The following is a 13,475-nucleotide window of genomic DNA, read 5'->3' on the forward strand; positions in this document are numbered from 1 at the left end:
CCCTCTGTTGAGGACTAAATAATCTGGGAGTCCTCAATGCCTGTAGGAAAGGAAAGTAAGAGTGTGTGACTGTCCTGTTCTTCCTGTTGAGAAGGCACAGGGGAGGTTTGGCTTAAGTGGCTTCCTCTTTACTTCATCATTATCTCGTCATGCCATTGGCTTGAGGCTGAAAAGTGACTGACACATGACACAAGCTTCCTGGAAGGAAGTGCCATTTTCCATTTTACCTTTCTCCTAAAGTGCCCAGGAGAAGTGCTGTTTGTGAGCAGTGCCCTGCCTGCAAAGCCTGGCCCTGAGAGTTGGCAAGGGCAGGCACATTGGGTGCACACATCCCAGGGTGGCCTATCACCTTAGACACATTTTCAGACACTGCTGTTTCTCACCCTCCCTTGCCTCACCTGCTGCTTCGTTTTGCCCTTGCTCTCGCATAGTATGCTTCATAAGATTTCGGTTTCAGCTCCAGGGCCTTAGTAGCAAATTCCTCCGCCATTCCAAAATCCTGTCATTACAATAGGTGTGCAGATGAGTCATTGCAGAGATACACAAAAAGACAACTTGGGAATAAAACAAATGGTAAGTTCAATCCTTTGACACCGGTCGATGGAATGCCTGGGGCTCATGACATGCCTGCCATGGCTCTACCCATGTAGCCCACAGACTGAAAATCCCCCCTGCCTTCCTCTGCTGTGTGTCTCAGAAAGCACTAATGGAACTTTACTTGTCCAAAGTGTTAAAACACTTTTTGGATTTCTAGCTGTTCTTGATACCCCCAGAAGCCAAATGCCAGCCCTCTGTAGTGAGGATCCTAAAGTTGAAGATCTAAACTCTCCATACAAGAGGAGAGACACAGATACCTCATCCTATTGGTTCTCCTTGCTGCTGTGCTCACAAGACCTTGGCTTCCTAAGGATCACCGAGAATGTACCCCACAGAGTCCAGGAGAAAGGTCTGGGTAACAGCAAAGAGCACTGACTGGAGCCGAGAGGGCCCAGGGATGCCAGCCAGTCAGGCTCAGCTCTCTGGTCTATTCTAACTCAAGTCGGCTGAACATCCTTTACACTGATAGTTCAGCGGTAAGGTTAGGCATAAACAACATTTAAGTGCTATGTATACTAGACAAATAGTAGGATTCCGTACTACATAAATATTCTTCATATTTCAGACACTTCTCTGCCTTGTTCCTTCTATTTGATTCCTTACTTAGGAAACATTAAAAATTTTAAAAATAGATAAAGAAACAAGCAGACTCTGGGTGTGACTGGTTGTGCTGTCCTGGAGACATCCTGGATAAACTGGTGTTACCATGACAACCCCGGGGAATAGATTCTGAAGCATATAATATTGAACAGGCAACACCTGTGGTCCTTAAGATCTCCTTAAATACTAAGTTAAAGTGAAAGGATTTAGTTTTCACTGGGGGTGGTTCTATTTTTTGAAGTTTTGCTATGTACCCCCAGGCTAGCCTAGAACCCCTAATCTTCCTGCTTCTGCCTCAAAAGTACTGGTGTTTTTTTGAGATACATGCCACCATATTTGGCTTAGGTTTTCCTCTTCTTTAAATGACAGAACCATATAGAGCAGGACTGTATTCATAGTTCCTAATGCAGAAAACAGGGTCTAAGAAAGGTCCTGGGGCACAGGCAAGGGCTCATCATAAGAGATTGTCTACTGAGGTGCAGGGACTTCTGGTGCTTACTGTATGGTGGCTCATAGGAGGCAATTACTGGTTTTGTGGGGAAACTGTATGGACTATTTTCTATCCCTCTGGTTTCCTACCTTTCCCTTTACTTATTTGAGAGATAGCCATAGTTTATAAGAATAGGAGAGTAGAGCAACTTTTCATCCTTGGTGCTAGAGACCTACAGTGGGTCTTGTGCATGCTAAGCAAGAACCTTATGACTAAGCTATGTACCCAAAGCATATGTGTGTGTATGTGTGTGTATATATATAAATAATTTATTTATTTATTGGTTTTTCGAGACAGGGTTTCTCTGTGTAGCCCTAGCTGTCCTGGAACTCACTCTGTAGACCAGGCTGGCTTTGAACTTAGAGATCCGCCTGCCTTTGAATGAAGCTTTGCTTCATTCTCAGAGGAGGGCCACAGAGACCTCTGGGACTGATTCCACTGTTCACGTGAGAACCTCAGGCAGGACTTTACTATGGTGCCCCGGATACCCTCCATACTTCTATCTCCACCCAAAGGTATCTTCCTTGCCCCCACTCCTTTCTGCCTCTGAAGGCAGAACTGTGTCCTCTGAGATCGCCGAGTCTATCACAGGGCTCTTTCACTGTCAGGTTTCAGGGCTGGAATCAATGATGCAGAAGTTAGATATATGAGTCTTTCTGGACCTGAGATCAGATCCTTCCCACTGCAGCCAGAACCTTCATTCTGGACAGGACACTCTTGACTCTCTAACTGATCAAAACTTCCTACTTGATTTGAATTACATCTGTCTTCTGAGGGCCTGTGAAACCTCTACTGGATGCCAGTGACTGTGTCACGATTGTAAGCACTTCTGGTGTCTGAGATTTTTCTCAGCTCAGGAGTGTCTGCATGACAAAGAAGCACTGGCTGGAACCATGCCTGCAAAGAATCAAGAGCCAAGGACAACTAGGGGGTCTGATAGAGGGCCAGAAGGAATTTTAAGATTTCATCCAAGCAAGAAGGGCTGTGGCACACTGGGATACAGAGACCAGGGAAGAGGTGAAAAAGTCAAGAGTCACCTTAGACATTAACCCTGAAGTCCACAGCCCTGAAGCTTGATCCCACTCTTTGGCACCTGACTAGAGAAAGAATGAAGTCTCAACCTAAATGCAGCTGAAACTCTGGTGAGAATGGCTGGAGAGTGTGTGGAGATGACAGTGTTTCAGTCACTTCAGTGGGCATTATGACACTGCAGAATGCCACAAACTGCTCACAGAGAACTAGCTTTTCTACAGCTTGAGAAATTTGTATTTGTTGTGGATTTATATCAATGTGCAAATGTCAGTGTTCTGTGAAGGACAACCAGGTTCCAAATGGGGCAGAGAGGATTTTAGGGCCTAGTAATAAGATAGTAAGTGGCAGGAACTTTCAATTTCCAGCACTGCAGACAGAGTGGGGGTTAGAAGGACTTACGTTCATTTTCCTGCGACATCGAGAGAGGTTGAGGAGGAGAGACACTTTTAGCTCCCGGAAGGTTTTCAAGTCCTCACCAAACCCTTCTCTAGGGAATTTCTTCAGAGCGTACTGGTAGCGCTGGGCAGCCTCCTTTACTTTCCCTTTCTAATGGGTACAAACGAAGAGCACAATGTTGGTTTGCTGAGGCTGAGGAGATCTTGTCCCTAGTTCCTGTCTACTCTTAAAGGTTAAAGTCCCTTGGGCACTGAGAGCAGAAATCTAGTCTTTTTTTTTTATAGGAAACTCACTTGGTAAGAACAGGAAGGTTGAAGGGACATCTAAAATCACAAGCCAGAGAAAAAATCTTGGCAAAAGCACATAACAGTTTCTGTTCTCAAGGGCTGACCTTGCTCACTGGGAAGTTCCTTCTTTTCATGAACAGCTTCTACTTGGGACACATAAACTTCCTGGTCCCAACACTCCAGAGTGATAGCTTCTCCCTAGGTTTTGGCTGATGTGGCTTCTCTTTGATGTTCTACCCTGCTGCCCCACAGAAGAGATAATTCTCTTCCTCAGGAAGCATGCAGGACCTAGAATGGTCGGAGGCTTCTCTAACTTAACGGTAGAAAATAGTGTCAGTTCATGGTATTTGTGGTCAGGCAGGAGGGAAGGTGGCAGGCGAGAAGAGAAGCTTGGAATTTGTGACTCACTTTGTAGACCATTCCCCCAAGATGAAGTAAATCTGACAAGTTCAGGATCCTCTACAGAAACACTGAACCACTTTTACACGTTGCATATGGAAGGCTGTATATAAAGTGCAGAAAGATTCAGGTGGTAGCTCCTGCTTCACCTGCACTCTCCCTCTGTAGAGCTACAGCTCCAGGTCGCATCAGTTATTTACCTTTCTTCATCTTTTAATCAGGAGAAGTGTAGAGTCTTCCCAGGGAAGAATTATGGAAGTGCCTATTTACATCCTTGACCTGGGATAGCAGAAGTTATGTTGTGCCAAGGCTTATATTCTTAAGAATGACATAAAGGTCCATAAGTATGATCCCTACAGTAATAAAGATCTTTGAATTTATGTGATTTTATATGATTAAGTTTGGATCAAGGTTCAAGCTTCCTACAAGCCATGATAATCATGATGTACTCTAAGGATGCCTAGGAACTAGAATTCTGCTTAGGACCTTGCATATTTATAAAACAATGAGCTTTACAGTAATTTTATCATCTTTTAGATCTGTAATATCTCAAGGATGTCTGCTGCTAAAAACTGAGTTGGAGTTATTTACCTTCAGTCTCCTCACCATGAACTGAAACACTCTGAGGAGACTGACATGGAATACCCTAAGAATTTCCTTCTGGCCAAGTGTTTAAGGATACCTATTTCTTAAAGACTCTCATTCAGGGAGTGACTTTAAGCAAATGTATAATAATCACTGTTTATCTTATTAAAAATGCTATTATTACTATGAACTTTGTTTTCCCAGGCTGCCTTCAAACTTGTTCTATAAACAAAGAGGACCTTAAGTTCCTGATATTCTCCTTCTCCTACCTTCAAAGTGCTGGGTTTACAGGAATGTGCTACTATGTATGAAAAATAAGATCAATGAAACTAGAAATACCAAATTACATAAGTTTGCTTTTAATTGCCCTATGAGTTCTTCACTTAGAAGATTCTGAGAAAAAACCTGTTACTGAACTATAAGTGACCAGCTAAAACCAGAAAGTTTTGCTCTCTTACCAGGAAAACAAAAAAACCTCAGGACCCCTAAATTAGGAGTCCAGGACCAGGCAATTAGTTTCTACCTTTGCCTCTATAGAAAAGGATGAAAACTTTCAAGTTTTCAAGATTCTACACGTAAAAAGCAGTTCCTCCCGCCCTCACCTTATAAAACATGTCCCCCTCTTCCATCAGCTTGCTCAACAGGATGATCATGATGTCTGGTTTGGAGGTGGCCATCGCCCATGTGGCTGGACCTGTAGTGTACAGGATGCATGATGGGTAAAGAACTCATACAATGTAAGGTGGTAGGAAGCTGGGTGGAAAAAAATATCCTGGGGAATTTCTGCTGAGAGAACAACTTGTCCACAATAATTACCTCATCTTCTAGACCTGGGAGTATTCAGTGACTCCCACTGCCAAGAAGCTGCATTTGATTTGTTTGTATTCACCTTAAAATAAGAATATCTGAAGTGTCCAAGCTCGTGCCACAGGAGAACAGTAACGCCTGTGTGGTACACATGAGCACATAATGGCTTAGTCTGAAATGATTTTAAATCAGGAAGTTGGAAGAAAGAATTTATACTAAAGGTTACCACAAGACTAGAAAAAGCCAAAAAAGAATAATTTATTTTCTGTCTGAGATGGAACACTCCCACATAGAATCAATTTTGAACTGTGCACTCTGTAGAAGGGAACCCTCTGTAAGTGCTCTAAAGGCTCCTTAGAGCTAAGTACCAAAAGGGACTCCCTGGGATTCACTTGGAACCAGGGGCATAATTTTCATGTCAACAGATATGAAACAAACATTGAGAAGACTACTTCACTCACGAGAGAAAAGAATAGTTAAATTGATTAGTTTACAGATGACTGGATTATTTACCAACTAAACTTTTCAGGGTTAGTTATCAAAAAGTTCAAGTTATTCTCTGCAACAGTCATTAAAAAAATCTTCTTTTAAGGTGAAGTAAATTAAAAGATTAGAGGTGTAGGGAACTCATGCAGGCTAAATCAAAGAGGAGAAGGCAAAGCTGACCAAGCCATCAGACCACGCCTGATGCTGACAGCGGTGAAATATACCTCGTGGGCGACTCGGTAACGTCTGACAACCTTCAAAGAAAGGAGAAAACAAAAAGTTGTAGGAAAGGAAAAAAAAATGGATGAAGGTGAAAAAAAAAGAAAAAAAAAAACAAAAAAAAGAAGGAAAAGCAGCAGTGAGAGGCAGGCAGCAAAAGCCAGCATATCAGCAACCCTGTCTACAGTGTGTGGGTGGGGGAGCAGCTGGGAGAGCAGCGGCAGGGGCTGGAGAGTGAAGCACGGAGAGCAAAGGAAAGCAAAGGCTTATGGTGCTGCAGGGAGCCAGGATGCTCAGAGGGTGGGGCCAGTGCACAGGCAGCGCGAAGATGTGCATAAGCTCAGCGCAGCCTCCTGGCTCAAGCTACAAAGGGCAGGGTGGAGAGTCATGTGACTCTGGATACAGGGTTTCATGACTATGGCTCAGAAGTACTCTCTCTGGGCCAGTAGCCTTTTGTTCACTTGGGCAGTAATTGGACCAGGGCAGAGGGAGAACTAGATACATTCACTCCAAAAAACCCAGGAAAGCCAGACCACTGGCCCCTGGGCACAGATGGTCAATATCATCTCTCTTTCTCTTACCTATTTTGGCTCCTTTCTTCAGTAGAGTTACTACAACAGACGTGTTTCTGCAACCGACTGCCCTATCCAAAGGACGCATTCCACTGTAGTCAACATGCTCAATCATGGCCCCATGATCTACCAGGAACTGGACCTAGGAAAGGAACAAGCAGAACAGTTAACAGGCACAATGGATACAGCTTGCCCCTTTCAAACGGCTTGTCTGAACCAGTATATCTATCTATCTTATCTTATCTTCCTTCCTTCTTTCCTTCCTTCCTTCCTTCCCTCCTCCTCCTCCTTCTTCTTCTCCCCCCCTCTGATTTCAAGTCATAGTGATATTCTTGCTTTTGAATAATGTTTTGTATATTCCTGTCCTCTGAAGAGTCTAAGTTAGAACCATCAAAACAGTACTTCACATCTGATCCTAGATAGCATTCTTGGTGGATAACACCCCTATCCTTTCTCTCCTGAGGCCTGTTTAAAGGTACTTACCACCTCAGCATCGCCGTAGAAAGCTGCCAGGTCCAGTGGGGTACGGCCATTCTTGTCTGCATGGTCTGTAGCAGCTCCATTATCCACCAGAGAGCGTACTACTGAGAGATGGCCCTTCAAGCAAGCCCAGCTAAGGGCTGTTAGCCCTTCTTTGTCCATCAGGGCAATGGAGGCACCTGAAAGAAAGAGTGAGAGTTCTGTTTTAACAGGACTGAGGACACAAAAGTTTGTAGCTGAAAGGAATGCTGATATTTAAGGTATACATACTATTGAAGAATAGCTTTTACTTCTAGATTTTTTTTTTTCATTTTAAGATTGGCCCTGGCTGGCCATGGTGACATATACCAGTAATCCCTAAAATAGGCAGGAGTAAGCAGGAGTTTGAGGGTAGCTTGGGCTACACAGTGAGTTCAAGGCCTGTCTGAGTCACATCTCCATCTGTTGAATGCTGTGGTTATAAGTGTGTGCCAGTTCAGTGGCACTGGGACTGAACCTGGAGCCTTTTGAATCAATTTTTTTTGAATCAATTCGCTATGCTAGGCAAGCACTCAGCCTGCTAAACTGTGCTACCAGCCTCTAAATTATAGATTACTTAAAAAATAAAATTACTTGAGAGTTCCTATTCTACAATATTCTACAAATAATATAAACTTACTTAGTGAAAACTCACTTAAGTGAAAAACAAAACTAAGAAAACCTAAAGAAAATACAGAAGGTTCAAAGACCATGGGTAAGGAAGAACAAACCTCTGTCATCTATGCCTAATGAATGTCTACTGGCATGCAACAAACACAGTAGTCATCTAAGGTTATCAGTGCTGAAGAGGCCCTGCCTCTTCTATTGGACACAGTTTGTGGCTTTGTGCCACGTCTTAAGAACCTAGGTCTGTTCCCTCTGAGTGCTGCTCCCCAACTCTAGCAGAAATGAAGGTAGATATGAAGTCAGACTTGTTTGGCAACTTGTACCATGGAACCAAGAGCTACACTGTACCCTGCAAGCACAATTTTTGATTCTAGCCACCTTTGAGTCTCAGGTTGTGGAGACAAATCTTTCTTGAAAAGATAGAGCTAAAGACACAGCAAGTCTCTTAGGAGAAGCCAGTCTTCCTATTCAACTTTGGATGTTCAGGTCTAGGCACAGTTCTTCAGAAGGCTGGATCCCTTAAAGGAAAGTGCATCTGTATATAGATAATTATATATATTTAAGGTTGGTTTATTAACAGCGAAGGCTAACTGGAATGATGTCATAGTTTCAATCGCCTTTCTACCCACTTCTTGATCCAAATCCAAGACTCCACTAGGTGGTGCTGCAGTGCTACTAGTGATGAGCCTTTTCTCTATGGCAGTCTGTGATGCCACTATTGCATAGGTGGCTGAGTTTAGGGCAATCAGCAGGAGGCTGAAATAATTTACCATGTGCACCTGTAGGGAAAATGCAGTTTCCCACTTACCAATGGTGTGAGTATGTTGGAAAGCACCACAGGGAATTTATTATGATAGCTTAATAGCAATATCCTCATTCTCTAAAGAGGGTCTCATTGCTAGCAAGTGTCTTAACTTCCCTTTACCTCCTTTGAGTTCGAGAAAAAAACATGTTAGCTGTGCAGGCTGACAAACTGATATGCAGCTTTACTTGGTATGTTGGTGCACACCTTTGATCCCAACACTTAGGAGGCAGAGGCAGGTGGATCTGTGTGAGTTTGCAGCCAGCCTGGTCTATAGAGAAGCCAGCCTACATAGTAAGGACTACATAGTAAGACACCATACCACCCCCAACCCTACTCCCACCCCCACCAACAGTAGCAGCAGCAACAGCAAATCAGCCTCTAAAATAGATGGATATTTACTGGGTATACATTAAAAAAAATTGAAGTCTGGAGATTACTGACTTGAAATAAAGAATGTATTGATTTCATAATAATCCCTCAGGCTATAAAGAAAAAGAGAGTGTCAGAGTTAGAACTCCCCAGTGTGTAAGTGGGCAGGCTAGGGGTGGTGAGGTATACCTGTAAACTTTGCTCTCTAGAAGCTAAGACTGAAGGATCACCTCAAGTTTGAGGTCAGCCTGGTCTACATAGTGATAAAACATATGCCCATTCAAATGTACATATAACACACACACACACACACACACACACAGCATGCAAGAGAACACCAGGTATACTTAGGTGATTGAGGCAAGAAACAAATGTGAGTTCAAGGCCAGCCTGGAGTTTTAGTTTAAAAAACTGGAGGAGAGGGGCTGGAGAGACCGCTCAGAGGTTAAAAGCACTGACTGCTCTTCCAGAGGTTCTGAGCTCAATTCCCAGCAACCACATGGTGGCTCACAACCATCTGTAATGGAATCTGGTGCCCTCTTTTGGTGTGTCTGAAGACTACAGTGTACTCATAAATAAAATAAATAAATCTTAAAGAAAAAAAACTGGAGGAGAAAAATAAAAAAGAGTAGGAGCATCTGGCTTTGCATTTTCTTTTTTTTTTCTTTTTATAAAAAAGATTTATTGTATGTGAGTACACTGTAGCTGTCTCCAGACACACCAAAAAAGGGCATCAGATCCCATCACAGATGGTTGTGAGCCACCATGTGTTTGCTGGGATTTGAACTCAGGACCTCTGGAAGAGCAGTCAGTGCTCTTAACCTCTGAGCCATCGCTCCAGCCTGGCTTTGCATTTTCTAGTTAACCCAATTAGTACCATCATTCTTAACGAGCCTGGAGTTAAGTGGATTCTTATAGGCTCTGTTCACCGCCTTTCAGGGCTTACCTTGTGCTAGGAGGAAGTCCACGGTTCCTAGATGGCCTTCAGAAGCAGCCATCATCAGGGGAGTACGACCCTGCTTGTCTGCCATGTTGACATCAGCTCCATGGGTCAGTAAAAGATCAACAATCTGCGAGTGCAGGCAAACAGGCTGGTTATTGTAAGGAGAGCTGCTGAGATGACACATGTATGCACTCTCCTACAGCGTGAACTACTCCTTGCTGCAGAGGTGAGCTTGCCCTATAAGTAGCTTTCTACTGAAGCAACCTACTTAAGACTTTCTGTGCAGTTCTAATGGCATGTGACTTGCTACCTTAACTCCCCTAGAGATAGATGAATGAGACCTCATCTCTGAACATGTGACCAAGACATTAAGTTAGAAAAAAAGACAAGTTCAAGATGTGGTCTAAACCAAATGGAAGTTCCACCCCAAGTAACTACCCACGTCAGTTCCATTTTATTGATCTCTGGAGGCTACAGGTCTGCAGCAGCAATACACATTTACCACTCAATTGGCTACAATAAAGTGCTTCTGTTAACAGCAGTGTCTTTTGTTAAGCACTGTTTGGCTTCTAAGAGCCTTTTTTTCTACTCAAGTACTTCCAATGATCACTATCAGTGTCCTTTCTTTTTCCATCCTAGTGTGTAAATTAATGGTTTCTCTAGAGTCCAAACCTCTGGAAGGATCAAGTAGCTAGAGTTTGCAAAGATCGAGTTTTCTTCCAGCCCTTCGGAAATATCTGTAACTGGTTTGACAGAGTCTGCTGATACGAGAACTCCCAGTCAACTGGCAGATACTGTTGCACAAAGGAGGGTGTTGCTCCATGACAAGAACAAATCAGTCTAGCGCACAATGATGGTTTTGAGTGTTAATTTCTCCTCCAACTCCCTTTTTATTGAGACAGGGCCTCCCTATGCTATCCTGGCTGTCCTGGAATTCACTATGTAGACCAGGCTGGTCTTGAACTCACAGACATCATCCTGCCTCTGTCTCCTGAGTGCTTAGATTAAAGGTGCATACTGCCTCACTGGGAGAGTGCTAATTTCTTACATTCTCAATTAGTGGAACAGCACTAGCAAAGGCCCCTGTCCTCAAGCCTGGTGACTGCTGAGAAACCCAGTGTGGCTTCCTTTCTTTGCAGTACAAGTTTCCACCTGGAACTCATTCTTAACGGAGGGCTGGAAGCTGCATCCTACTTACCTGCCAATGGCCCTGGCGAACAGTGCTGAATAGAGGCACTGCTCCTCTGCGGTTTGGCTGGGCCACTGCTGCCCCTTGCTCCAAAAGCAGACGGCACACATCCAGTTTGCCCCTTCCGGCTGCGGCTGTCAGGGCTAAAGGCAGACAACAAAGACCGAGGATGGCTGGCTCTTCTTGTTTTCTAGCTTTTAATGTTAAACATGGATTAATGTGTTTCTAAATGCTTTGTTTAATGCAAACACAGTAAATTAGTGTGTCTGATTATATAATTATGGATATAATCACTTTACCTTCAAGAACAAGCTGCCTTTTCCAGAAAGGATATTTTTGAAGAAAAATAATAAAGACATTTAAAAGAGCTTACACTATTTGGGGCCAATCATAATAATAAATTCACTGAAAAAATCACTTTGGTCCAATTCATCTGGTTTCATCTTTCCTATACTCAGAGTGTCTCTTCTGCTCTAGGTGTCTCTCTTTCTAAGGTTCTCAGCCTAGTTACAAACCTACCACTCTATGTATGATGGAAGTCTAGAGAAGAGACTCTGTAGAGAAAGTCAGCTGGGGAAAGTTTTGGTCAACCTCTACTCCTGTGCTCTCAAACCTAAAGAACCAAAGGCGGGAACTGTAACCGAAGGCTTTGGATAATTTATTTTCTATTTCTCTTTAAACTAATTAAGATAATAAAAATTTAAAACTAGATTTGCAAGCATAAGAGACAAAACTGTTTAGGGTAAGATGGTCTTAAAGATGAGAAAACAGGTGTGAGAAGACAGCTTTCTTCCACTCTTTGGGGGAGGGGTCTAGGAAGGTGTCACACAGCCCGGACACACACTGTAGCGAATGATGACCCTGATTGCCTGGCCAGGGATTACAGGGATGGTATGCAGTGCCACCCCAGACTTTCTTTTTCTAACAGTTATAACATAAAGGATACACAGGAGGAAGAAACTAATTATTTTTTCTATACTATTGTCCATTATTTATGACCTTTGGTGTAGTCAACATTCTAGATGTGCATTTCATTTTCTGTATTGACTGTAAAATAGGAAGAATAGTTTGGAGATAAAAAGTCCATCTTGTAACAGACAGACATTTATTTAACCACGACATTTAAAATGCATAGGTTTATTACATAGGGAGGTAAGGTCTCCCTATGTACCCCAGGTTGGGTTTGAACTCACCGTTCCTTTTTAACTCCCCAATGCTGGGATTACAGGTGTATGCTACCATATCTAGCTGAAATGTGTTGTTTTAATTAAAAATAAATACATTCTGTGTGTATGGTGTCTGTATATGTACAGATGTGTCCTCATGTAATGTGTACGTTGTCAGAGGTTGATACCAAGTGTCTTCCTTAGTTATTCTCTGCTGTGGTTTGAATAAGATGATGTCTATAGGCTTATATATTTGAATGCTTAGTTATCAAGGAGTAGAGCTCTTTGACATTAGAAGGATTAGGTGTGGCCTTGTTGGAAGTAGTGTGTCACTGGAGTAGGCTCAGAGGTTTCAAAAGCCCATGACAAGCTCAATCTCTTTCTGTTTGTGGTCAGGGTGTAGCTCTTGGCTGCTGTTCTGTCTTCATCTTGCCACCAGACTCCCTGGTGAGTTAACAGGCTTGCCCTCTGAAACTGTAAGCAAACCTCCCATTACATGTCTTCTTTTGTAAGACTCGCCATGGACATGGTGTGTCCACAGAACAGTGACTGAGACACACTCTCCATCTGATTCTATTCTTTTTTTTTTTTTTTTAAGATTTATTTATTATATGTAAGTACACTGTAGCTGTCTTCAGACACTCCAGAAGAGGGCGCCAGATCTCGTTGCGGATGGTTGTGAGCCACCATGTGGTTGCTGGGATTTGAACTCTGGACCTTCGGAAGAGCAGTCGGGTGCTCTTACCCACTGAGCCATCTCACCAGCCCCTCTATTCTTTTCTTTTCTCTTCTTTTCTTTTCCTTCCCAAGAAAGGGTCTCTCACTGAACTTAGAGCTATCCTGGAGGCCAGCAAGCTCCTAAATTTCACCTGTCTCTGCTTCCCTAGTGCTGGGATTACAGATGTATGCCATTGTGTTCAATTTTTTTTTAAAAATGTGGGTGGTATAGATCTGAACACAGGTCCTACGTTTGTGGGTCAGAACTTTACCAAGCTACCTCCTTAGCCCTTATGTTTTACAGCCTGGACAAAGGGTAGGAAAATAGAAAATTATTAGAAAATAGTAGGAGTTATATTTTGTTAAAAAAACAAAAAACAAAAAACAAATTGGGACTAGGTGTTTCCCCATCTCCCAAATTGACTTGGAAAACTGAGATAGCAGGGTGACAGAAGGCCCTTCCTTCATCACAGTCATATACTCTAATGACAAATCAAACACTATTAGGCAGATGTGCATATGTTAGTTTTCAAATGTTGGACTCTAATCAAAGAAGCTAGTGAAATTCAAATCAAGTGGTCACTTATAGTTTTTTCACTTAAGTGAAAAATTGTAGAATTTTAAACATTTACATCAATTATTTGGTGTATATATAAACAAATGTGGACCAAGGACAACTTGCAGGGTTCAG

General features: G+C 42.8%; 1 protein-coding gene across 9 annotated transcripts in view; it reads right to left on the reverse strand.

Moving 5' to 3' along the window:
* Positions 1-13,475, reverse strand: part of Tanc2 (tetratricopeptide repeat, ankyrin repeat and coiled-coil containing 2) — a 335,376-nt gene that overhangs the window by 9,115 nt on the left and 312,786 nt on the right. For 7 of the 9 annotated variants that reach the window (XM_029484221.2, XM_029484218.2, XM_029484222.2 and 4 more), the window contains 8 exons: positions 10,911-11,044; positions 9,716-9,839; positions 6,954-7,129; positions 6,480-6,612; positions 5,904-5,933; positions 4,989-5,080; positions 3,119-3,265; positions 399-499 (listed from right to left, as the gene is read on the reverse strand). In XM_029484221.2, coding sequence (XP_029340081.1) covers positions 399-499; positions 3,119-3,265; positions 4,989-5,080; positions 5,904-5,933; positions 6,480-6,612; positions 6,954-7,129; positions 9,716-9,839; positions 10,911-11,044 — 937 coding nt within the window. The remainder of the gene's footprint in view (positions 1-398; positions 500-3,118; positions 3,266-4,988; positions 5,081-5,903; positions 5,934-6,479; positions 6,613-6,953; positions 7,130-9,715; positions 9,840-10,910; positions 11,045-13,475) is intronic. The other 2 variants (XM_029484223.2, XM_029484219.2) reach the window with 1 other exon arrangement.

This window comes from Mus caroli, unplaced genomic scaffold (genome assembly GCF_978045245.1).
Source record: "Mus caroli unplaced genomic scaffold, Mus_caroli_1 scaffold_13, whole genome shotgun sequence".
Lineage (NCBI taxonomy): Eukaryota > Metazoa > Chordata > Mammalia > Rodentia > Muridae > Mus > Mus caroli.